The 25,051-nt window shown below is 41.8% G+C and overlaps 1 protein-coding gene across 1 annotated transcript in view; it reads right to left on the bottom strand.

Annotated features, from left to right (window-relative positions):
- GLI2 (GLI family zinc finger 2) overlaps positions 1-25,051 on the bottom strand; it is a 200,149-nt gene that overhangs the window by 134,099 nt on the left and 40,999 nt on the right. Inside the window, exon 2 of the mRNA XM_035128745.2 lies at positions 18,554-18,728. Within this exon, the coding sequence (XP_034984636.1) occupies positions 18,554-18,707 (154 nt within the window). The 5' untranslated portion in view covers positions 18,708-18,728. The remainder of the gene's footprint in view (positions 1-18,553; positions 18,729-25,051) is intronic.

Raw genomic sequence — 25,051 nt, 5'->3', positions numbered from 1 at the left:
AGTGAAAAATCATAACACCATGGTTCTAGAATACTATCCAAGAGACACACCACAGCTCTGCAAGGTCTACAAGAAACAAAAAAACAGTGCCATGATCATGCAAGAGAACAGGGCAGGGAGAACAAATGTCATTTCAATCTGAGACTCTTTGCAACATGAGCATACTTTTAAATTTTCCTTGAGGAGAGATTGCTTGGTTTTGGCTAAGGATCTGAAACCACTTGCAGGCCACACAGAAGTTACAACGTAAGCAGATGACATCCTCTTTAAAAATCCTTTTAGTCACAAACAGATTTTGAAAACATATACTTAGAAACCACGCCAGTAAATTGCCTTTTCCGTGTTACTGCTCTGTAGCCTTTCCTATGAGCAGGATCCAGTGGTAGCTTCTGCCTCCCTTTTGTTCCCTTTCTGTTTTCTCTCCATGTTTCTGGTTTTAACCAAACAGGGGCATGAGCTCTGGAATGAACCCACTTGAGCCCTTTCAGACATGTTTAGATGGCATAATCTGACCATGAGCACAGGCGGCAGTTTTATGGGTATGATTTACAGTGGGCGTGAGGAACCTCTGGCTGCCAGCTGCTTCCATGCAGTCCTACATTGTAGGATGACTGCCTGCTATCAATGCTGCAACTTTCATAAGGACGGGGCTAAAGATACTTTGCCACCCTTATAAATCTTTAAGGAGTGATATTGTCCTGATCCTGCAAGCATAGGAATAACTGATCCTGCAAATACTTGCATTTAAGCAAATAATTAAAATCTATTTTTTCAGTGGGTCCACTGGGTTGAACAGAGTTTAATATAAACAGCTAGAAAGATTCCCTCTGCAACAGTATATACAGCTCATATCTTTTGACAGTCTGTTTTAGGCCGATCTTTCTTCCCCTTCAATTTGTGTGTTCACATTTCCTATTTCGGTGGATGTTGTTGTTTAGTCGTTTAGTTGTGTCCTACTCTTCGTGACCCCATGGATCAGAGCACGCCAGGCACTCCTGTCTTCCACTGCCTCACGCAGTTTGGTCAGACTCATGTTGGTGGCTTCGAGAACACTGTCCAACCATCTCGTCCTCTGTTGTCCCCTTCTCCTTGTGCCCTCAATCTTTCCCAACATCAGGGTCTTTTCCAGGGAGTCTTCTCTTCTTATGAGGTGGCCAAAGTATTGGAGCCTCAGCTTCACGATCTGTCCTTCCAGTGAGCACTCAGGGCTGATTTCCTTAAGAATGGATAGGTTTGATCTTCTTGCAGTCCATGGGACTCTCAAGAGTCTCCTCCAGCGCCATAATTCAAAAGCATCAATTCTTCAGCGATCAGCCTTCTTTAAGGTCCAGCTCTCACTTCCATATACAGTCTCACTACTGGGACAACCATAGCTTTAACTATACGGACCTTTGTCGGCAAGATGATGTCTCTGCTTTTTAAGATGCTGTCTACGTTTGTCATTGCTTTTCTCCCAAGAAGCAGGGGTCTTTTAATTTCGTGACTGCTGTCACCATCTGCAGTGATCATGGAACCCAGGAAAAGAAAATCTCTCACTGCCTCCATTTCTTCCCCTTCTATTTGCCAGGAGGTGATGGGACCAGTGGCCATGATCTTAGTTTTTTTGATGTTGAGCTTCAGACCATATTTTGCGCTCTCCTCTTTCACCCTTATCAAAAGGTTCTTTAATTCCTCCTCACTTTCTACCATCAAGATTGTGTCATCAGCATATCTGAGGTTGTTGATATTTCTTCCGGAAATCTTAATTCCGACTTGGGATTCATCCAGTCCAGCCTTTCGCATGATGAATTCTGCATATAAGTTAAATAAGCAGGGAGACAATATACAGCCTTGTCGTACTCCTTTCCCAATTTTGAACCACTCATTTGGTCCACATCCAGTTCTAACTGTAGCTTCTTGTCCCACAATAATGGATGTTAGCTCTCTGTATATTTTTTGCTCCAATGTGACTCACCCCCTCCATTCTCTGGCTTGTTTGTTGGATAATAAGACCGTAGAGGAATGAATCATTGTCTATGATTAGATTGTAATATTATTTTCCCCAGCATCCTCTTCATGATGGGGAAAATGACACAGGCAGAAATCAATAGACCTGTTACCGCTCTTAGCTAACAATATACAGTGGTACCTCTGGTTACAGATAGGATCCGTTTCGGAGGCCCGGCCGTATCCCAAAAAGTCCGTAACCAGAAGCGCCCTGCTGCATACACACACGACGAAACCTGGAAGTATACACTTCTGGGTTTGCCATGGGGGTATACACTTCCGGGATTGCCGCATTTGCAACCCGAAGATTATGTATCCAGAGGGATACGTAACCTGAGGTGCCACTGTAATAAAGCTGTGCATAGCAGCTACGTTTCCAGAAGTAGAGATATTAATGCTGATCTATTTTGCAGGGCTCTTGTAAAGATTAAAGCTGAGATAATACATGAGATAACCTTTGTGCACTTGTAGTATGTCCTTATGTATGCTTATTACTATTTCACACAAATATTCAAATACATCACATGCACACACCTTTTCTAATAATAAACTGAAATACTTAAGTGATTCAAGACTTCATACCCTGTAAGCAAAACAATACATTTTGGTTATAACAAAGCATAATGTACAGAAAAGCATCTTAGTAACTGGCTTTGTAGTTTTGCTATGATGGAAACAAGAGACTGGGGGCCTTCTGGAAAACTCTAATGCCCAGGCTAGCTTGTTGGAGTGATACATAGGTTAAAGAGCTGTTACTGCCTATCATAAAAGGAAACCCATCCTCACTTTAATAAGAACAATATTTTCCCCACTTCGTCCATCTCAAATATATATTTATGACCCAAACATTTCTGCATTAAGACTTGCTCCCTTCAAAGACCTCTTTCATGTCCCAAAGGGAATTTTTTAAAGTGATCTTATAGCAGCCGTTACTTATCTTTACAATGCACATAGTTAATGCTTGGAACTTTTACTTTCCCCTATATATTTTTAGCAACCAGCAATAAATTTGGTTTGATTCAGATGTTAGTGACTCTGTGACAATCTGTTGCCTTCCAGATGTTGCTTAGGCACTGTTTTAGTAGCTGGTTCTATAAAAGGCAGCAATCAAATTGGCCTTAGCACACTTCGTCCTGTTCCATTCAAACAGTTCATTATAAATATTGCTTATCTGTAGAACTGAATGCAATCATTCAGACAACTGTCCTAATTAATGCATTAACTGAGTATTTTAAAATGAGGCTTTAAACTGGCACACTCTCCTGTGGAAGGATGTGTGGTGCTCATTACAAACAATCTTCCGTCTCTTGATTCTGGCAGTAAATGACTTGAGAGAAGCTCGCCCTGGAAAATCTGATGACCAGACTTGCTTTCCCAGGATACTTCCATCCTGGGCCACTTACACATTTATTACTTATGTGACTGATACACTGCCTTTTTGGACACAATTGCTCCTTCAAGGTCATGTACAACATTTCATAAAGTAGAATAATGGTGCTAAAACATTATGAAATAACCATCAAATGAAAACCACATTATCATCCCTTAAAACTGAATTGTAGCAGCAATTAATAAATGCAACAGCAATTAGTAAGAGGCTGACTAAAATAAAAGTGCTTTTAAAAGTGCTTAAAAGTTTCTTTAAAAAAATCCAAACACAGGGTCAGTCGTATTTCCTGAGGAAGCGTGAGCCTTAAGCACGGGGCCATCACTGAAAAGGTCTTGTCCTTGGTACTTGTTAGCCTAACACAGGATCAGAGGGCAGTGCATAAAGCTAAGGCAGGTGTGTATGGATGCAGGTGGTCTTTCATAATTATGTGTTAGCAATTATTAACAATGCTTTGTAATAGGGGCAAGCACAAGTAGTGGCTGCATGGCAGCATTACAGCATGACCTTTCCTCCAGGATCCTCAAATATGGATTAAGGCCTACTTAAACCTTGGCATTGTTTAAATGATGAAATCTGTCAGATGTCTTCGGAGGAGAGGGGAGGATAATACTGTCAGGTCCTTGTCCTTACGGAAAGATAAAGTATCAGGTGCTGCTAGTCATACTTGGCTTTGAAAAGAGTTGGCAAAAGGTGAACATGGTCTGACCTTCTTTCTAAACATCTCTCCCTCAAAGTAACATGCTCACCTTAATGCAGTTGCTCAGACTGTCTAACCACTAAAAACTCACGTTCAACCACTAAATGCTGCCTCATTTAAAAGCTAAAGTCATGGAGTCATATGTGGTTTTGACCCCAAAACCATACGCTCATCTGGGTTTGCCTATATCCAGGAACCTCAGCAAATCATTTGGTGAACCTAGCTTTAATGTCAGGTATATAATTAAACCACCAAAGCAAAACCTGGGAGCTGAGCTTCTCTACAGAAAAAGTTCTTAGGTGTCAAGTACAACTCCATACAGGGACCTTATGTGCTGCCTTTAGTTCTGGTCATCTGTTGTTGTTGAGGTCAACAGATCTTTCTTGTTCTTATACTGTTCATATTAATGATACAACTGGAAGCAAATTGGTGTTAAGAGAGCTACACATTTCACTGTTCTGATCCCACAATTGGCCTTTGGAAACTTATTCCCCATGTGATTTGTCCAGAAAGTCAGACAGAAAGTGTTGTTATTGTTAGCTACCTTCTGTACCATTTTGTGGAAAGGTGGATCACAACTAACTAACTAACTAACTAACTAAAAAAATAAATCATATTTTGTTAACGCAGCACAGTGCTTTTGATTTCACTCAGCTTGGTGAATTGTGAGCCTGACTGAACAACCAAGAGTCTGTCAGGGAGCCAACAGCATTTTTTTGTACTTTTCTTTTATATATATAAAAAGCCACTTTCATGTGCATACAGATGACACAGGAAAATTCACAGGCTTCACATCCTGCAGCTGCAAAAAGTAACACAACAAGTATCACCAATGTTTGATCCAAATGCAGTTTGATTCCTTTCCCAAAGCAAACTTCTGGAAAGGAGGAAAGTTTACTAGAGAGAGTACGTCATAATACTTTCACGAAAGCCCACATACACACACCAAAAGAAACACAACACTTAGCAAAATCATCACTTTTGTGTTGTTTTGTTTTGCTACTTTCTCCAGCTGCTAACACTTTGGAGAGAGCATCAGTGGCTCTAATTACAGGCCAGCATTAGAGAGGTAAGTTCCTGTGCCAAGGACTGTTCTAGCAAGCAAGCTGTCTCAGTGTATTCCTACTTGTATGTGAAAGGAAGCAAAGATGAATAGCAGCGCCAAGATGCAACATGTTACCTGAATAAACAGTGGGAGGAATCAAGTCCCCATCGGCAAAAACAGGATACTGTACTGACCAATTTGCATTATGTTGCTCACTTTGATTGAAACAGGTAAAGCATACATAAAATATGAGGGCACACAAATTCACTAAAGGCAAAATCGTTCTCAGAACCATTGTAATTCTTAGGTAATTGCCTAATCTAAGGAAGAAATCCTAACTCAAGGACTGGGCTGAATGGAGCAGCACTGCCAAGTGCTGCCATTTGCACCAGCCAGGATAGAAGATAGTGGTGTGGCTGGGGAGACAGTATTTGATTTTTGATGAACCAGTTCCAGGCTGATGCAGCAGAGGCAGACTGAGAAGCAGACCGAGAGGAAGACTTTCCAGGAGCTGGGCAAGCCAAGGATCTAAAGCAGGGTTTCCCAAACTTTAGTCTTGAGCTGTTTTCGACTACTATTCCCATCATCCCTGAACACTGGTCCTGCTAACTAGGGATGATGGGAGTTGTAGTCCAAAAACAGCTGGAGACCCAAGTTTGGGAAGCCCTAATATAAAGGATCCTTGGTTGGCCCAGCTCTAGACTGTCTACCTACAATCTAGTTACAGGTAGGTAGCCGTGTTGGTCTGAGTCGAAGCAAAATAAAAAAATTCCTTCAGTAGCACCTTAAAGACACCACTCTGGTGAAATGGGAGCCTGCACAGTGGTATTGGCTCTGACCAGTGAAGGTCTTCCATTGCATTCTAACCCTTCCCCAGCTGCGTGGATTATGGGTGTCAGGACTGTTCTACTGAAAATTTAAACCCAACCTTTGCATTTTACAATGAAAAATTAGTTCTGAGAAGCTGGGACTCGTGGACACTCAACAGATCTAGTTTAAACTTACACATTCAAAAGATCAGGTAAAGCCCTGCCTATCTCAGAATGCTGTACCTGACTGTAGCTAGAGACACACTGTAGTAGTCATATAAAGGCAAGTAGAAATGCAGTTTGTTCCCTTTATTCACTCCTCCAGAACACGCAGATTAATAGAGAATCTGGCCAAGCGCCAAACACAGAATTAAAGGCCTTAAATCCCATTGGTTTCAGTTGGGCTTAAAATGTATTTCTGCATTCGGTTGGGCCCCTTATTCTAAGCTTGCTGACTGGTTGTTCACATCACAGCAAGTTTGCAGCACATTGTTATCTAAGGAGCCTGATCCAGAGCTCTGTGGATCTCTTGTTTCAGTGGCGGTGCGTATGTTTTGGATTACATGACTTTTGACCTCTTTCATCGTTATGATTTGACATTTCCTTTATGTCTACAACCCGATCTGAAACTATGAAGCCACTTACAGCATTGGGCCTTTTAGACATAAGCTAGGCTCGGATAATTTAATTATGTGTAGAAATATCTAACGTCTGGTTTTAACTTTCTATAACCTTTTAGTCCATTTAGTCTTCAGCACAACAGAAAGAGGGTGAAAGCTTCAAGGGAAGGGGAGAGGGAGAAAAAAAAAAGCCCTTTACTGCCCCCCCCCCCAGTATGACATGCTTTGTTTTTAAACTCCACATTTGGACTTCTATAGTGATACAAAGGAAGTTATCAAAACCTTGACTTTAGCTGTTTATTTAGCAATGCATCTGCTCTGAGCAGCATTTCTTGGATCTGTTTCAGAGCAGGGAGCAAATACATGTGGCAGAAAACTTCTTTTGGAATAAATGTTGTGGCTCCCCAGACTGAAAAGCTCTTTTACAAACAGCATTCTGATCTCCTCAGGACGTTACTTGGAGAATGCCTGCTCAGAATTCCCCTTGGAACTCTGTGAAAACAGAAAGATGCTAAAAAGTTTTGAAGCTGTTTACATAAATAAGCAGCCCGCCAATCAGACAGCCACGAGGCGCCTCGGCCTCCACTGAACCGGATCATGGGATGCCTCCTACCAGTTTTCTAAAACTTTCGGGATCATTCTGGAGTGCCATTCAGCCTTTACGTATATCAGCCTTCACCAACCTCCCAACAGCCCCAGGCAGGGCATCTGGAGGGGACAAGGCTGGCAAAGGTTGGTCTACCAAATTCCTCTCCACCCTCCCCATTTTGAGAAAATGTTACGCACTGACGTGTCAATCATCCTACCCACCCTTAGGAAATTATTACTGGGACAAGGGGCTCTTCAGTCAACCTGGTTCTTTGTAGAAAGGGCATTTAACATCACATCGCTCACAGCATCGCCTTATTTGTAAAATGAGGTTACTGAGACATTCCTGGCCTGTGAGTCTTTCCCCATAACCTCAGATGTGTGTAGGATGGGGTTGTAGTTACTGAGTGGAGAGAGAAAGGTGGACTCTGCCAGTGGTCAGAGCTGGAATCTTCTTTTATTCCTTTTCCCACTTGTCCCAGGAACAGGGTCTGTCACAAAAATCCCAGAGCTGATTTCTGACTCTGATGCAGGAAGGCACCAATACCTTCTATCTTCCAGGAAACACTTGCCATCAGTTGTAGGCAACAATGCTTAGGTTTTGCTTAGAGGACAACCAAGACCATCTGGTGTTTTGAGAAAGAGTTACCTAAAGCTGAAATGAATGTTTTTTGGGGGGAAGCAGGGTATATATTGATTACAATTTTACCTTCCATTCTACCACTCATTTTACAACACATTTGTACCTGATGGGAGGTAAAAAAATAATCCCCAGTGTAGCTCAATTGTCTGTGTAGACTTCTAACCAGAGAAGACAGAAAGCAGGACCTGGGAAAGAATGAGAATTATCTGGGCCTAGAGATGGAACTTTTGACCCGATGGATCTTTCTGAACTACAACTTCTATCAGTGCCAGCAAGCATGCCAATGGCCAGGGATGGTGGGAGTTGTAGTCCACCAATATCTAGAGGGCCAAAGGCCTAGATAGAGCCACATAAACTCCTTCCTACCACACTTTGGCAACTGATGTGTAGAGAGTGAGCACTCACCTTGGAATAGTTGACTGCAAGGGGTCAACATTACAGAGCTATGCAGCAGCTGTACGAGTTTTTGTTGTGTCAAAAAAGCACCCCTTATTGGGACTTGTTGCTCAGTTATTTGTTTCCACACTGCAGTGATGAAGACGGTGGTAGCAAAAGCCGCTGAGTGAGAAAGCACCGGCAATAGAAGGAGTGTGGCTTGTGTAATGGTTAACGCTGACCACTTTTGAAACTGGGAAGTGCCGGCGGGTGGGAGGGACTTACTTGCATTTACTCTCAATAAATCCTCTCAAGTGTTCTGACCTTGAAGTGAGGGTCCCACAAGTCCTTGTCTAGAGCCACATTAAGCATTAAGAGAGGGAGAGGGGGAAAGAGAGGGACAGAAAGAAAGAAAGAAAGAAAGAAAGAAAGAAAGAAAGAAAGAAAGAAAGAAATCACATGGTACGACACTAATAGAAACACGAAATACAAAATCTAGGCAAGGTGTTACACTGTGCTTAATTAAACTCACACACTGGGTAAAAAGAACCACACCAAATCCGCCCCAGGCTTTGCCGTTAGGTGTCAAGGAAGTAACACAATCCTTCCCTTTGCTCTGTTGGCACTCCACTGTCTTTTCAAGGCACAGTGGCCATCCTTTAAGGAGGGTGGGGAATTCAAGCCCCATTTCTAGGTGTCAGTAGTGGAAGCGCAGCGTTTCTTAAGAGCATTCTTCTTTGCCACTTGCCTGACCCCGAGAGCAGTCCCACTGCTCTGCAAAGGCAGCTGTGGAACGCTCTGCCAAACCCTATCAATTATTTAGCGTCAAAGGGAAAAGACTTAATCTGTGCGATAAAAGAATGGATTTTATCTGGAGCTTGTTCTCGTTTAAAAGTGATTTACACAAGCAATCTCTCCAGGCCTTTTCCATAATGTAATTATTTATTTTGTGTTAGCGGTCTTCCTTCAGCTCGGGTTATTTTTATCTGCTGCAGCCTTTAAATAGGAGAAGGGGAAACCCACTAAGTCCCTATTGATTCCTCCCTCCCCCCCCCCAATAAAGCTTCACTGTTTGGGGGAAAAAATACAAGTCTTACAGCTCATTCAAACTTTGCCTTAATATATTTATCCATCTATAGATAGGGTGGTGGATGTTAAGGTCTGCATCACATGGAACAAGAACTAGCAGATAAGACATTTCATTTACCTACAGTGCTCACTGTAGCACTTGAGAACCATGTTGATATTTGACAGCAGGTAACAAGGGATGCCAAACACATCATGGAAACTGGCACTTGGTCCTGGGCCCCCCATACCCAAGAAATACAAGTATGCCTTTCACATGCTCTGGAGAACACAGTATATGGGCAGGTACCCATAATTTCCATAACATGTAAAGGAGCCTTAAACTGTGGCAACTTCCACAGTCAATCTTCCTTTATACACGTTTAATCTCAAAGAGCCCCAAAGTTGTCTTGCTGCATAACATCAACTTCAGTGTTCTGGAGACTGAAGGAATTCTGAACATCTGGAGCGGTCCTTAAGTAACATTATTGTACAGCTGGAGAAAATCCAAGGGAGTAATCACTGACTATACTCTTACCGGTACAGAAATAACAGAATTGCCCTTCCAACAGAATACCAAGCCAGATTCTTGCTCAAATCCCAACCCTGAAATTGTGGTTTCAGAGAGTTTATTCTACTTAACTTGCAAAGGATCTGTGGTCTTACACAAGGAGCTGTACTTTATCCAGGAGCTCAGGTTTTGCAAGACTTGTAGCTTGTAGAAGGGCTGCCTCATTAAGTTCTGCTCTTAGAAACCAAACTGAACTTTGAACTGAACATACAGCCGAATCCTAACCATGGGTGGAATTCAATGTCATGCTAAGGCCAATGGGGGGGAAGTCCATTTGCACTAGTGGGACTTGTTGCGATGACCTCCTGCCAGTGCAACTGGTTTTGTTGAATCTGCACCCGCGTCTACTGAGAAGTAAGTCCTACTGCATTCAGGTAAGTGGGTTTAGGATTGCAGACTATGAAAACGCTGACTAGAACAAAAGCATCTGTTTTCTTTAAAGTGTGTGTGGGGGGGGGGGAGATATCCAGGACATGGTAACCTGTGATTTTTTAAGATGAAGATGCTTTAACAAGACCAACTTGCCGTATAAGATTCTTTCATCTGAAAGAAGGTTGTGATCATCCGTTCTCAATAAGATTGCCTCCAGTTCATATGTTCAGCCAGGGGTATTGCTGAAAAATCATGGATGAGGGTTGGTGAGAGCTCTTCCTATTTTAATTTTGTCATAATTAATATAATTGTGTGAGCTGTCTTAACTTATGTTCAGCATCGCACCACCTGATGTGTGTCAGATGTTTCGGACTGCAACGCTCTTCATCCTTGACCATGCAGGCTGGGGCTGATGGAAGTTGCAGTCCAATACATCTGAAGGGTGCCATGCTGGTGAAGAACAACCTTCCGGTAGTTCATGGGTAAGCTTCTCAATCTGGCCCGCGGATGGTCCGGGAATCAGCATGTTTTTACATGAGTAGAATGTGCCCTTTTATTTAAAATGCATCTCTGGGTTATTTGTGGGGCCTGCCTGGTGTTTGTACATGAGTAGAATGTGTGGTTTTATTTAAAATGCATCTCTGGGTGGGGCATAGGAAATCGTTCAACCCCCCAAAAATATAGTCCGGCCCCCACAAGGTCTGAGGGACAGTGGACCGGCCCCCTACTGAAAAAGTTTGCTGATCCCTGACCTAGTTCAATACTGCATACTCCATCTGATGGAAGGTTTCTGCATTCTTGGACAAAGAATTTCCCCAGCTCTGTTACCTAACATCCAATAACTGGAGATGACAGGGACTGAACCTAGAACCTTATATGTGACAAGTATGTGCTCTACCAAGAAAGACTCACGAGGTCTAGGAGCTCTCAGATTAACTGCAAAGGAAAAGGAACCCCACCCCACCCCAAGTCTATTAGATAGGATAGATCTGCAGCAAAATTCACTGCCCACTCATTCTTATTACACTCTTCCCTCTTCTACATTACCCGATAATGGAATTCTCCTGGCAGCAAAAAATAAAAATATAAGAAGAAACCTGCTGAATCAGGCCAAAGGCCCACCTAGTTCAGCATCTTGTTCTCCCAATGGCCAAGCAGATGCAGGACCTGAGCACATCAGCAATCTCCTCACTTGCTTTTCCTAGCAACTAGTACTCAGAAGCATATTGCCTCTGACAATGGAGGTAAAACTTCCCTCTGCCTTTCTGGGATCTTCCAACAGTCAGTTTCATCACATGTCCCCATTTCTTGTCTTATGAGAGAGGGAGGAAAAACTTCTGTCTATCCTAGGGTTGCCATATTTCAAAAAGTGAAATTCCGGACAGAAAAGAAGTTGTTGAGCTTTTCTTTTGGCACAGTTGTAGAGCTTTTTTCTTTGCTTGCGGCTGCAGTATTCCGGACATATGGAAGCCCTAGCACTTCTCCACATCACACTTTTCTAATTTATTTCTGTAACTTACAACATTTTATGAATCGCCTACTATCTCTAACAAACTAAAATACAGGACAACATAATAGGTACAACAAGAAAGTATCATGTGCAATCAAATAAAATTAATTCATGCTGAAATAAAAATGTCTTCACACCCAACCAAGATCCATAGAGCGTTGGCACCTGCCTCTCCTCCACTGGGAGACTGAACGCTTCATCATTTCTATGGCAATGCACAGTGCAGATTATAAACCCTTAAGAGTGGAAATCATACATTTTGAATGTCTCTAGGCCATGGAACAAGACTTCATACACCTTTTTTTAAAGGAGTGTCCATTCCCAAATTGCCATGGGCATGTTTTGCAATATGCGTCATACAGAATGAACTTCACTTAAGGATGTTGCTGCTGATGGACGTACTAAAAGCAACAGAGATAATGAATGGGAAAGGCATATCATATAGTAAGGCCATGGAAATTCCTGTTCAGCCTTCAGAGATGCACCTAGGATGGGTATCAGTTAAACCACTTTACACCCAGATAGATAGCTTCAAACAACATTTCAGCTGCCTGCCAATAATTCACAAAGTGTATCTCCTTACCCTGCATTCTCACTACAGTCTGTTTCCATGACTTCAAAACCAGAGGAATTGGTCTAAATTTGTAGCCATTTCCTCTGTTCTACAGTATGCCATGATTAGCTGCATCTGTTGTGCAGCTACTTGGGGCAAGAACTGGTTGCCCCAATGTTAACTCTGGGGTTCCCTTAACTATGTTTAAGAGTTTAGGACCAAACCGCGAGACTGAGTGCTCCTTTGGCAGAATGAATTTCCTTCTGATCTGCAGTGCAGTTAAGGGATTCATTGTTAAAACCAATCAAGTGCTGCAATTAAAGCAGATCCGAAAGCCTGCTTAACCTGAATTAATGTTTGCACTGACACCTTGACTGAGGTAGGGAGCACCTGATTCAATGGTCTGTCCCAGTCCCTGGTCCTCTGGGCTGCCCCATCATAAGAACAATGGCATAGACTGCTTATTAGAGGTCTCAGGAGCCAAAAGATGGTCGGGGGAAAGCCCAGGAGGTGGCCTGGACAATGTTAGTCAACGTGAATCCTGTAGAGAGATCTGAACGCTTTATTCACAGAGTTTTCTCAGGCTAACACATTCCAATCTACTCCAACAGAAAACAGCTTAAGGAGAAAAGAACTTTAGAGGCCTAGAATTTAAAGTAATTTGCAATATATAAGTATCTCTTCTGCTGCTCTTTTCTGGCAAAACCAGGCAAACAATTCTCTAGAGCCGTCACTGGCTTGCCCAGGAGGATAGGTTAGGCGACTTTAAGTGGCAGTTTCTATTTTCTTATTCCTTTAATTCTAAGGAACACACACACAGTTGACATTTTTATTGGTTTGTTTATATGAGGTCTGCTGGGATTCTCCTTCCCTTCTGCCTTCTCTTTCCCATGCTCATGGCTGACCCACCTATCTATCTTGTCAATCCTCATGACTTTTGGGGAGACGATTCAATCTGTGTTGCTTACGTAGACTGCTTGGGAATCAGAGTGGGAAAAGCTGCTTCCTTCTAGTCCCAACTGTATCATTGAGGCTGAACAGGTGATTCTAAGTGTCTCTCTTGGTCCGTTTATCACTGGATATAATTTAAAAGCTCTTTGAGAGTTTACTTCAGCCATTTTCCAACTGTGTGTCCCACAAAACTGGATATTCCTTAGAAGCACATTAGGGGTTCATTGATGAGAAGCTTGGTAATGGTGGGCAAGGTTTTCTGAAATAAAGCTTGTCTGTCATCAAACACACACCCCCTGAAATGTACAGCCTCAGGGAATGTTAGCGTTCAGGGTCGTCTAGGGTACCCACTCCATTTCTGTGGGCTGATTGTTCAGTCGAGCAAAGGGAAAAGCTTGGGCAATAATTTTGGCTGATCAGACCCACTGTGTGCATCTGGAGTTAGGATATGCCTATTCCAACTGGCACGCTGGTCATCCAGTCCACTCAGGGATGTTGCATCTGAAGTCAGCCAATGCATGTAATATCCAGCACACAAAGTTGCTGGATCCAAAGTTGGGCCTATCCAGTCCATTGTGTTGAGCAAAGCAAGGGTGTTCCAGTAGCCCCTTGCACACACCTGTAGGAACCATGTCTCCAACAGTATTCGGCATGCACAGTCAACACACTTGGGCTTCAATCATTCGATTCCCCAAATGTTTTCCAGAGATGCAACTGAGGCCTATCTCTGTTGGAATTTAGGTTGGTAGGCTGACTTTGGGTGTGTCGTGGCCATATGAGCAGCAAGAGCAGAGAAGACAGGTGTGACCTCATTCCACCCCACATGACGAGCTGTACTGGTCCAAGGATATTATCCAAACTAGTCCTTTGTAATATGGAAAGTGTTCCCTGATTAAGAACTACCTGTGTCATCCTTATCAACTAGAGTAGGATGCAAGAGTGACTAAGGGACTACAGTGGGACCTCGGTTTACGACTACCTCCGTTTACGAATGCTTCGGCGAGCGAACACCATGGACCCAGAAGTGTTTACATCCGGGTTCCGCGGCATTGGATGCACATAAGCAATCTGCGCAGCTTGCACATGCGAGCTGCACAGCGTGTGCGTGCGCAGAAGCATGCCTTCGGCGAGCAAACGCCTCAGCGAGTGGACGCCTCCGCGGAACGGATTGCGGTTGCAAACCGAGGTACCACTGTATACAGATGACTATACTATCCTGAGATAAGTTTCCTTACCCTGAGATAATTTGGCCATCTGTATCATCCTGCCAAGGGCTACAGATCATTTTGTCACATTTCAGGTGCAGATGAGTGGTACAAGAATTATCTCTATGTGCTCTCTGTTGATGTTAGAAAGAATAGACATAGCACGGGCAACAAACTCAGAGGTTCAACGCAAGAAGCCGAATACTAGCAGACAAGATAAATACTCCATGGGACAGGAATGCCAACTAGAATAAAACATTGGTGAGACCCAGGTAAGCCATGCCCCACATGATCAATCACAAGATGCAGTGTACACATAACATTTGAATGGCAATCTCCATCAACTTTGGGAGGGCCCAGCCCCCTCAAATATTTTATTGTGGGAAGTTGGCATGCCATCGGATATCAACTCAATTGGGATATCAAATCAATTGGACAGGAGAGAAAATGCTTTCTTGTCCTCATCTACAACAGCCTTTTAGACCCTTGATCTGAAGAAGTAGTCTATTGGAGCCTCAAATTGAAAACAACCCACACAGAATATTCTTTGTTCTGCAGCATGAATGTACCCTGTACAATATTCATTCCAACAGTTCTGTACTTAAAAGCACATGTGCAAGGTGATGGGTTTTTATTTAATCAACCAAGGCATTAATTTCTGAGAAATATTACCTAGGGTAAAGAGTACATCTTGGTTTTCACTGGCTCCAACCTTGGCTTTCCCATGTTTACACCAAATGACTTGTTGGACTTCATTATACATGAAGTATTTCCATAGATCAGAGGCAGTGAGACCTATGCAACTAACATAAAATAAATTACCACCCCATGATAAATGGTTCTATTAGCAATCCAGATTGTTAAACTCCGATAGAACAGAATGGAGGGAGCACCAGCCCATTCATTCTCCCTCCGGCAGATACCAAGTTGTAAATAGGTTATTTTGTGTGTAAATAACACATTAAAACTCAGCATTAGCTGTGTCTTTTGATAGAGAGGAAATTGTTCCAAATAAATAATCCCGGACAGGAATGTAAAATAAGCCAGATTTAATAGAGCATGCCTCCTGTAGCTGTGTTAAACATGACTAAAATGATAAACCCCAGAATATACTAATAGTAAACCATCCTCTGACATCAAAGTAATGAGGCCATATTTTTACCCAGCTTTAGAAATGCTAAAATTAGTCTTGACAGAGCTAGACATCAGGGGGAAATGCTGCCAATGTAAACACCATCAATTCACCAAGCTGGTATTTGTGTCATGAGGGGTGTGCATTATTGTGGGGTTGGGGGGGGGGCATACTGTTAACAAGAAGGCACTTGACACTTTCAATTAAGAGCCGAAACAAATATTTACAAACGTTCAACATTCATTAAATTTTCTAATTTGACCAGCCAGATTTTAAAACAAGGTATTTCAATTTCAAATTTACATTTTGAATGTGATTCTTCTTTTACTTCAAAATATAAATGCTTTTAATATGGTATCTCTTGATTATCGTGAGCTTGACAGAATTCACATATGAACTGTCAAATACTGATTGCTACTTCATATTAGCCATCAAATACTACTAAATACCAACCAGATACTGGTGAGTATGACATAGTGATCCTTTTCAAATGGCTTTCAAGGTAAGTTTGAAGCCTAGAACCATATTGGCAGAACCATAATGTCTTCTGCATGTCACCTACTTGGCTGGAGGGAAGTGATGGAGTATACTTGCCCCCATTACTCATTTTTTTCAGTTGTATTATTAGACAGTAAGGTTCCTTGGATAAGCCAGCTAGAATATCAAAGGTCATTCTTCTTGACTTCTTTTGGTGGGAGTCTCTCAGGCATATTACAGCCCTCAACTACGATCTGGGAAATGTTGCTAACTGACTACCATCATAATGTGGGGTTTTGACACTACTGTTTCTAAACTTCCAATTACCTGAAATTTCAAGGTGTCATTTTATAATTCACACTAAACATTTCAGTGATTTTATACCAATATAAAGCATCATGAGCTGGGCCTGGCCTTCCACTAGGGTAGTGGGTGATAAGCACAGCACTATTGTACCATAGCAGTATTATGTGGTTGTTCAAAAATATGGGGTGGTATTATGCAAATGTTTTGTGCTAGTGCAAGGTGATTTCCTTCCTTCTCCCACCCCTGCATGTTCCCTGCGCTGTCCACAAATCTGCTTTGGAAGATGGGGGGAACCCCAGAACAGATTCAGGAGACAGGTAACATAGGGGAAAAACTTTCTGCTGCACAAGAAGAAATCCTTGCATTGATGGAGCATTTGCCTTAGAACTATGTTGAGTACAACCCATGATGTACAGTTGTGTGGCTGGTTTTAATGATTTTATCTTGTATTTGAGACATCTCTCAATAATGTTCTTCCCAGAACTTATGAGTAACATTTGTTGTTGTTTTGCTTCATCAGTGATCGATCTCTAAAAGATTTTCCCCACTGCCCACCTCTTAACCGTTGTCCTGCATATTTGATGCTTTTACAGAAAAACAACAACTGGGAGGTTTCTTTTTGAACAGGTGAAATATAGACTTACACCTTTTGAAATTATAAGTAGTTATAAAGAAATAGGTGGGAAGCTTTCTCACCCCCCCCCTCCGGCAAGCCCATGTTATCTACCAAATAGATGAGAAAACAAAGAAAGCTGATGGCAAGGGGGGCGGGCGGGAAACTTTTCCTATATTCTTCTGTTCAGGGGACTATGTAGTGTCAAAAGAATGAGGCAAAGATATATTCTGAAACACAGTCTTGTCCAGCAATGAGAAATATTTTTGACAGGCCAAAAAGCAGCTGAAAAAGTTTATACAGCTGAAAATGACACTTGTCACATTCCACTGGTCAAGTCTCAGCTAATTTGTTCCTTCATTTCCTGCTGTGAGAGGTCATTCTGTCCCATGCAAGGAAAACAAGGAATGGTTGGAGTCTAACCAGAGCAAGCAATAGTTCTATGATTTTGCTGTGTGTGATTCTCTCTTACAACAGCAAATACCAACAAGTTCCTAGTCAGTTGTACACAATGAGCGATCCACAGCATAGTCCCAGGCAGTTCCGGTTTGCAAAACCCCATTTTTACTAGAGTTAGGTTTCTCTGGTAGTTTCCCAATTAATGAGGCCCAGAGGCCAAATGCATCCCCACAGACCTCTCAGGCTGGCCCTCTGTACTCTACCCAGACCATGCCCTCTTCTAGAGCCATTACTGGCCCTGCTTTGCATTCCCCTCAAATCATTTTACCTGTATCCTTCAACTGTCATAGTATCTTTTGCTTGCCAGGATGGAAGGTGGAGAGTTGTGTGTCCGGCTACGCTCACTTTTGCTACGACAACTATTTCTATGCAGCCCGTGGAAAATTGCTCCTGAGGGAATGTGAGCCCCTTGATGTAAGTCATACTCAGAGTTGAGCCATTTAAATCAATGGACTAACTTCAATGGATCTTTTGGATACAACCCTCTGTTAATAAGAGTCTTTAGTCCTTTCAGGCTAGCCACTTTTTCCAGATTCTTTCGGATTCACGTTAGTCACCTTGGGGCCATCATGATCTGAATTCCCTCTATGCTTTTATATTAACTATAACTTCAAAAACACACACACCTAAATTAAACAACAATCAGCTGTTTGGGTAAATAGTTAAATTTTTGCTGAAGTGAGGACAGGACAATAGCACTCTGCTAGTCATAATGATGGGGGTATATTTTCTATTTTTACACAGTCACTGTCCTAATGTTCCATGTTTCGGGACAGTCAAAATAAACCACAAAACCTGTAAATTATGGTGTTCTCTGCTGGAATACAGAACGTTTTTCATTCCTCTCCTGAAGATTAATTACTCTGTTCATTCCACCCAGGCATCCAGGAAACAGCAACAACTGACAATCAGTACTATCTCTGGAGTTAATTTGAATGCAGAAGTCACATGCATCTCAAAACAGGTCCAGCTTGCTTCGTTAAACATAGACTCTCTGTGAAGGCATGGGATCTGCAGTCTGTCATCTTCCAGTTGCTTTAACTTTCTAAGACCAAGAGCCCCAATAAACTCAGCATATTCACACATGAGCATATGCCTCTGTTCGTATTAAAACCTAACAGTCTAATGAAAAAGAGCCCCTGTTGCTTTCAAAGTGTGGGAAACTAAACAACAATGAAAAAAGTACCTCCTTGTGTCACTGCTGCTGCGGCTGCGGCTGCGGCTGCTCCTAAAGGAGTTGTTTTCTTCGTGGTTTCATTAAAACCATTACCTTCCAGAAGGGCATTTTTCCCTTCTTTCTTTCCAGCAGCAGTTGAGGTGGATGTTTCCATCTTAGACATACATATTCCAGCTCCCCAGTCCTTAAAAACAAAGAAAAAAATAGCAGTTCAGACATTTCTTCTGTGAAAGATGCAAAAAAACCTGGATTCATGGAGGACGATTGATCCCATTCCAAAAAATAATTAAAAACACAAACATTCATAGATCTGTTTAATTGCTCACCAAGTCTTCGTTAAGCTATTGTAATTATTACCAGAAAGAGCACGAATCCCCAAAAGTGCCAAGCTTTCAACTTTAAAAGAATGATAATAATAATTTAGAGTTGACTTCCTGCCAACAGTAAAATTATTTTTACTTTTGTAAATCTAAAGTTGCCTTGTGTGCCAGCAGCCAAGGTAAAAAGAAAAAGCTTTAGGTCTGGACTGTTTATTAAAAATTGCATAGGTAACATCACTTAAGAATCTTAAAACATTTTATATCCTTCAATGGGGATTCTTTGAAAATTGTCCATTCTCAAAGCTTTCTGCAGCCATAGCAATTGCATAAAATTGCAGGAATTAATGATATTAGTAAAGAAAATACACTTCTGGGAAACCACATCTACGGATTTTGAGCTTAAATAAAATTTACTGTTCGGTTTGTTTTGTTATTTTTATTTTACTTTATAGGGAGAACAACAATGCATATAATTCTGCCAAATTTAAGCATTTTAGATCTTATAATTCAACTAAGGCTGTACTTTAACTTTCCCACTGAATGAACAGCACCAGCCTAGGACATTTTACCACACTAGGCAAAACTAAAAATGCCACTGTATACATGTACACATGAGGGAGCTTAGGGAGTAAAATTAGACAGGCAGTGGTGAGTGGGCATGCAATGGTGTAGCAAATCCCTTGCCACTGGGCAGATCTGCCACCTGAAGCAGTTGCCTCACCCCGCTTCATGGGCTGGCCAACCCTGACAGGCAAGTTACAGGTAGGTAGCCGTGTTGGTCTGATGTAGTCGAAACAAACAAACAAACAAAAATTTCCTTCCAGCAGCACCTTAGAGACCAACTAAGTTTGTCATTGGTATGAGCTTTCGTGTGCATGCATGTCAGATACCTGACAGGCAAATTTGCTTAACTTTGACTGGCTCCTCATGCCTTGTACATTTCAGCATATGAGTGAGGTGGCAGTACTAAATTATTACACAATGTGGAAACATTTTCCGCATCCCAACATGGGGTGGAATTCAATGTCACGCTATTACAAATGTTTCATCGGCACAAGCATTCCAGCTTGATCCTGCCTCTCTCCTCCCACTGTGTGCTTTTCTAGGAGTTTTCCCAAACCCATCAGAGTCAATTTCAAGAGGGGGGTGGAGAGTGGGCAGGGGGAAGCCCCCCTGCACGGGTGGAATTCTTGGTGCAAGGCTGATGGGGATCCTCGGGTGAATCCTGCCCAGAAAACACAACCTTACACACGCACAACAGAAATGGCAATTTAACTTCTTGAGTATACTCATGGGTGCCTCAGGTGGGAGCAAAGGGGGATACTGCCTCCCTGGAATCCTCAATGTATTTATTTATTTTAACAGACACATGCACATCCAGCTAGTAAATAAGAGGCTTAGAGCAGGCACCCCCAAACTGCAGCCCTCCAGATGTTTTGGCCTACAACTCCCATGATCTCTAGCTAACAGGACCAGTGGTTGGGGAAGATGGGAATTGTAGTCCAAAACATCTGGAGGGCCGGAGTTTGGGGATGCCTGGCTTAGAGTGATCTCCAAGGCCACTCTTACTGAGAGTGGCTGCCAGACTTGGACTCTCTGTACTTTTCTGAAGGAGAACCTTCTTGCCTAATGATGCTGCTTCTGCAAATGTTAAAATATTTAGAAACCCTAGATGATAACCCTAATGATAACATAAATAAATGAGTTGTGTTGCCATCTTATGATCCGGTGAGGAGCTTTGGGGCTGCTGCGGGACCCAGACCTACTTTTTGAGGGACAGCTGATAACAGAAAACAAAAGTGCTGACAAGGTTCTCTGGAAACGGGTAGAGAAAATGCCTTGCTTGGGAAACTCAGTGCTAGTTTTATCACAGGTCCCCCAAGAGCCATCTAGTCCAACCCCCTGCAATGCAGGGCATTGCAGGAAGGTTTTGATAGGTTAAAAGTTGAAAGAAAGGCAGAGAAAGCAAAGAAGCAGACCCATTTCTATTTGTTTAGCTATGGATATCCACAACTACTTCAAAAAGCAGAGGACAACTACTGCACCCCAGACACATTCTGAAGATACTACCTTCAATAGGTATCATGCAAGTAGCACCTATGATGCAAACCTCAAAAGAGACAGTATCCAGGTTCAAGCAGGGGCAGGGCATGGGAATATCCCCATTGACAATACTGAGGCAGCTACCAGCACTGTACAATGTGAAAGACAGAAAAACAGTAGCCATAAGGAGCTACACATCGAAAGAACTTATACAATGATGGACTCCTACAGAAAGGTATGACTTCAGGCATGATAATATGAGTCCCAAAAGCATTTTGTCATGCGTTGCTTTCTAAATATTCTCCTTGGTTAACATACTGTGCTGTCATGACCTTTTATTCCCCCCCCCCAACCAGTAGTATGAGGAGTACAGGACATATTCATTACCAAAGTTTGTACCAACTACAAAGACTTCAATGAAGTTGCAAGAGAGTGCTCACAAAGTGGATGCCATAGAGGTTCTAACTTCCTTACTGTCATGAACAGGGAAAAGGTACCAGCTGAGCAGCAACAAATACACCACTTAAAGTAATTCACTATAAAATGAAGGATCAACATCGGAAATGTTTTATTTGGACTAATTAAGAAATGCAGAATGAGATTAGATCATCACCCCACCCCACCCAAACTTCAGAGGATGGGAAGTCAACCCAAAGATATATAAGTTGGCACTGAATATTTGGCTTTTTTGATTGTAATTTGGAATGTTTTAATGTGGTTTTTATTGAATCTTTAAAATGGAAAATTTAATAAAAAACAAAGTAATTCACTATATACTAAGCAAGGCAGAGTTGTCCTGATTTAAATCAAAAACTCGTGATTACAAAGGAGCCATAAATTTGTTAAACACTTCACTCTTTCTTATATTGAAAAGATAAAGAAGAAAGTGTATTTTTCTAATTAAAAACAGATTGTGCATTTCCCCCCTTTTTCATACACAACTCTTAAGATTCACATTTTAGGCAAGGACATCAGTAGTACATTAGACATCCATAGGACTGGAGCCCATTATGCTTCCTGGATAGCACACAAAATAACTTTGAATAAGTGAGACTTTCACTGTCAAGAGATGCAAAACTTGAGAGCACAATAAAAAGATGACACGGCTTTGCAATCTTCTGTGGTTTCTGGTATACCCACAACAAACAAACCTTAAAAAGATCCAAAGAGTTAACACCTGGATATTAGTTCCTAAACAATTAGCAAGCCTTCATAGAGGCCATTCTAACCGCCAAATGAAAAGATATCAGCTCTTCTAAACAAGCCGTAAGATGTCGGCACAGAAAAACAATTGCACAAGCTTTTCAGCTGAATATTTGTCTAAATGACATCCTTCTTATACATTTGTGGTTAGTAGGCTGAACATACAAGATAGGGTTGTAGAGATATTTATTCACCCCCTACCCCCATTTCTTTGTTTTTTGTTGTAGGATGAAATTGAAAAGAAGTGAGAGAGCTGATACGGGGTAGGTGAATCCTTGCATAATGATCTCAAGCCCTGGAGCATCAGAAGCCACCTTATACTGAATCAGACCATTCACCCACCTACTCCAGTATTGTCTACCCTGCAGGTTCCAGGCTACTGTCATGACTAGTCCTACCTGAAGATGCTGCAGATGCAGCCTGGGCAAAGCAGAGGCTCTACCACTGAGCTGCAGCCCCAATTGTGTTTCTTCAAGTCCTTCACCATCAAGTGATTGCCAGTATTCACCCCCCCCCCCCGACTGCTGCTGTAGGGGATGCAAGATTGCCTTAGACTCAGAGCAGCATCTTTCAGTTTAGTCCTAAATGTATTTATTTCAAGTAATGCTGAATAAGAAGAAAATCAAACCATCAAGGTTGGGCCATAAATAATTGATTGTTCAGAGCTACTAACACACAGGCAGAATTATTTGTTAGTGCTATTGTTAACTTATTAACTGGAGTATATACTTCTGGTTTTTCTGGTGTTATAAAGCAAACAGAACAATTTTAATCTGTTTGCATTATCCTCTTGAGTCTCTTCGGAGAAAGAGGTGAGGTAGTTTTTTTAAAAAACAAAAACAAATAAATGTATTCAGAAGTATGTCCCACCGACTTTAGCAAGTGTGCTCAGGGTATGTGAATCAAGAAATAATAAAGTGATTATTAAATATTTGCATTTAACAGTTAAATCCTTCTCAAGTGCTAGGCTGAAAAGAAATATATATATATATAAAGAATGTAGTCCCCTAATCTTTGGGATTTCAGCGACTTAGTATACATAAGTCTGTAATTATTTGCTGATTTAAGGGTACTGGCTGACTGAGCGAATTAGAAAGGGAATACACAGCCTTTCACCTCTAGGTCATGGGGTCAGCAAGTCAGTAATGACCCAAAGTTCTTCCCAACTGACAGCCAAGCCCCATTGAAGAAGCAATAACTGAAAGTAATTAGAGCGATGGGCCAAGGAGAAACCCAGCTGCAATGAGGCTCAAATTGAGCCACTCTGCAATCTGAAGGAAAGCAGCCAGTCATTGAAGACTTCCACATACAGTACCTGTTTGTGTCGCTGAAATTATCCTTGACATTTCACTCATCACAGAACCATATCAAGAATGGGAGCTTCAGAAATTACTTTTGGAAATATCAAAATCAGTCAAGATGTTTGTTGCCTGCTTATGCTGTCAGGGTTTTTTTTAAGAGCCAATTTCTAGCATCCTGACCAAAGGTATAATTATTTGGTATAGTTTATAATACCGGCCTGAAAGAGGACGAGGAGGTGCAGTTGAAATATTTGTGAGAGATTATTTTTGCTAAACAATACTATCAAATCTATGTCAAGAGTCTCTTAAGGAATAGAATGGGAGTTCAGATTTGAGATGATCACATAATTCTGTTCACTGAGACTTCCCTGACCCCCTGATTGAAACAAAGTCCGCCTGTCGGCAGAATGCTACAGATGAAACCTCACCCAGGACAACAAGCCTGCACACAACCAGGTTCCCGTCCCCAAATTCTGGACACGGGTCTTGCTTTGCTTTTGTATACTGGGAGAAGGAATACATGCCAAATGTTTGATGAAGCCTCCCAACCCCACAATTGGTGGCACCATGACAAGCATGGAGATTTCTGTGAGACACTGCTTGTGAGCAGCCAGCTGACCTGTCAAGGACTTTCCATTTCTCGTTTATCATGGCAGGATGCATCAAATGACTTTAAAATTGTTCATCTCGCCTGACATCTCGACGCTAACTTTGTGATGGCTTTATTAATAAAAATACTAAGGCAGCTTTATTACCAATCATTACAGTGGCTAAATTTCTCTTGTTACTGTACGTACTGTACGTACTGTTACGTACAAAGTTGTCTTTTACAAAATCAGACCACAGTCTACATTTCTGAGGGTGCCAAATGTATCGTTTTAATGAGGAATAAAGTTAGTTTTATTTAAAACAAAAACAAAACCTTTCTAACATCCCTCCTCCTCCTACCCACCCATTGCTTTTTATGCACTCAGTCCTCAAGTTTTTCCATTGCTATATGTAAAACAGAATTTATAAACCCACTGATGGATTATCCCTACAGAGAGCCATTTAGCATGGAAAAAAAAATCCAATAGGAAGCCTCCTTTTATTTACTAATAAAGGTAATTCAGAAGTAGCTACCTAGCAGAAGACCTTGTGCGGTATTCAGACACAACCCTTTCCTCAGTCATTACTCAACATTTTTTTAAAAAAAATCATAACCACATTACCAATCCTGCTCAACTGCATCACTTTCTCTGCAGGAAGAAAGCTAGGCACTTGATTTTGACACCAAGAGTGATTGTGGCACTTTGGAGCTGCAATATATAAATCTGTTGTGATGCTAAAATATTCAGAAATGCCCAAGATCTCAATAAGGAAACTGCTTTATGATTTGCCCTGGATGACCCCAGCTATTTTAACAGCTGCATTATATATAGGGAGATATCCCAACAGGATTTCAAAGAAAACTCCTCAGAATCATGTTCTGAGGAAAACAAAAGAGTGTTAAGCACAGCCCACTTGGTCTGCATATAATGGCTAGAACTGTTTTCTGAGCACGGAAACAAATCACAAGTTTAGGGAGCAACAAGCATGCCAGGAAGAAGGCAAGTGCTTTTGGATTTGTCCAAAACAGCATGGGCTGCCTCGTAAAGGAG

The sequence above is a fragment of the Zootoca vivipara genome, chromosome 1 (genome assembly GCF_963506605.1).
Source record: "Zootoca vivipara chromosome 1, rZooViv1.1, whole genome shotgun sequence".
Taxonomy (NCBI): domain Eukaryota; kingdom Metazoa; phylum Chordata; class Lepidosauria; order Squamata; family Lacertidae; genus Zootoca; species Zootoca vivipara.
Note: the sequence above shows the minus strand (reverse complement) of the source record. Positions and strands in the feature narration are given on the sequence as shown.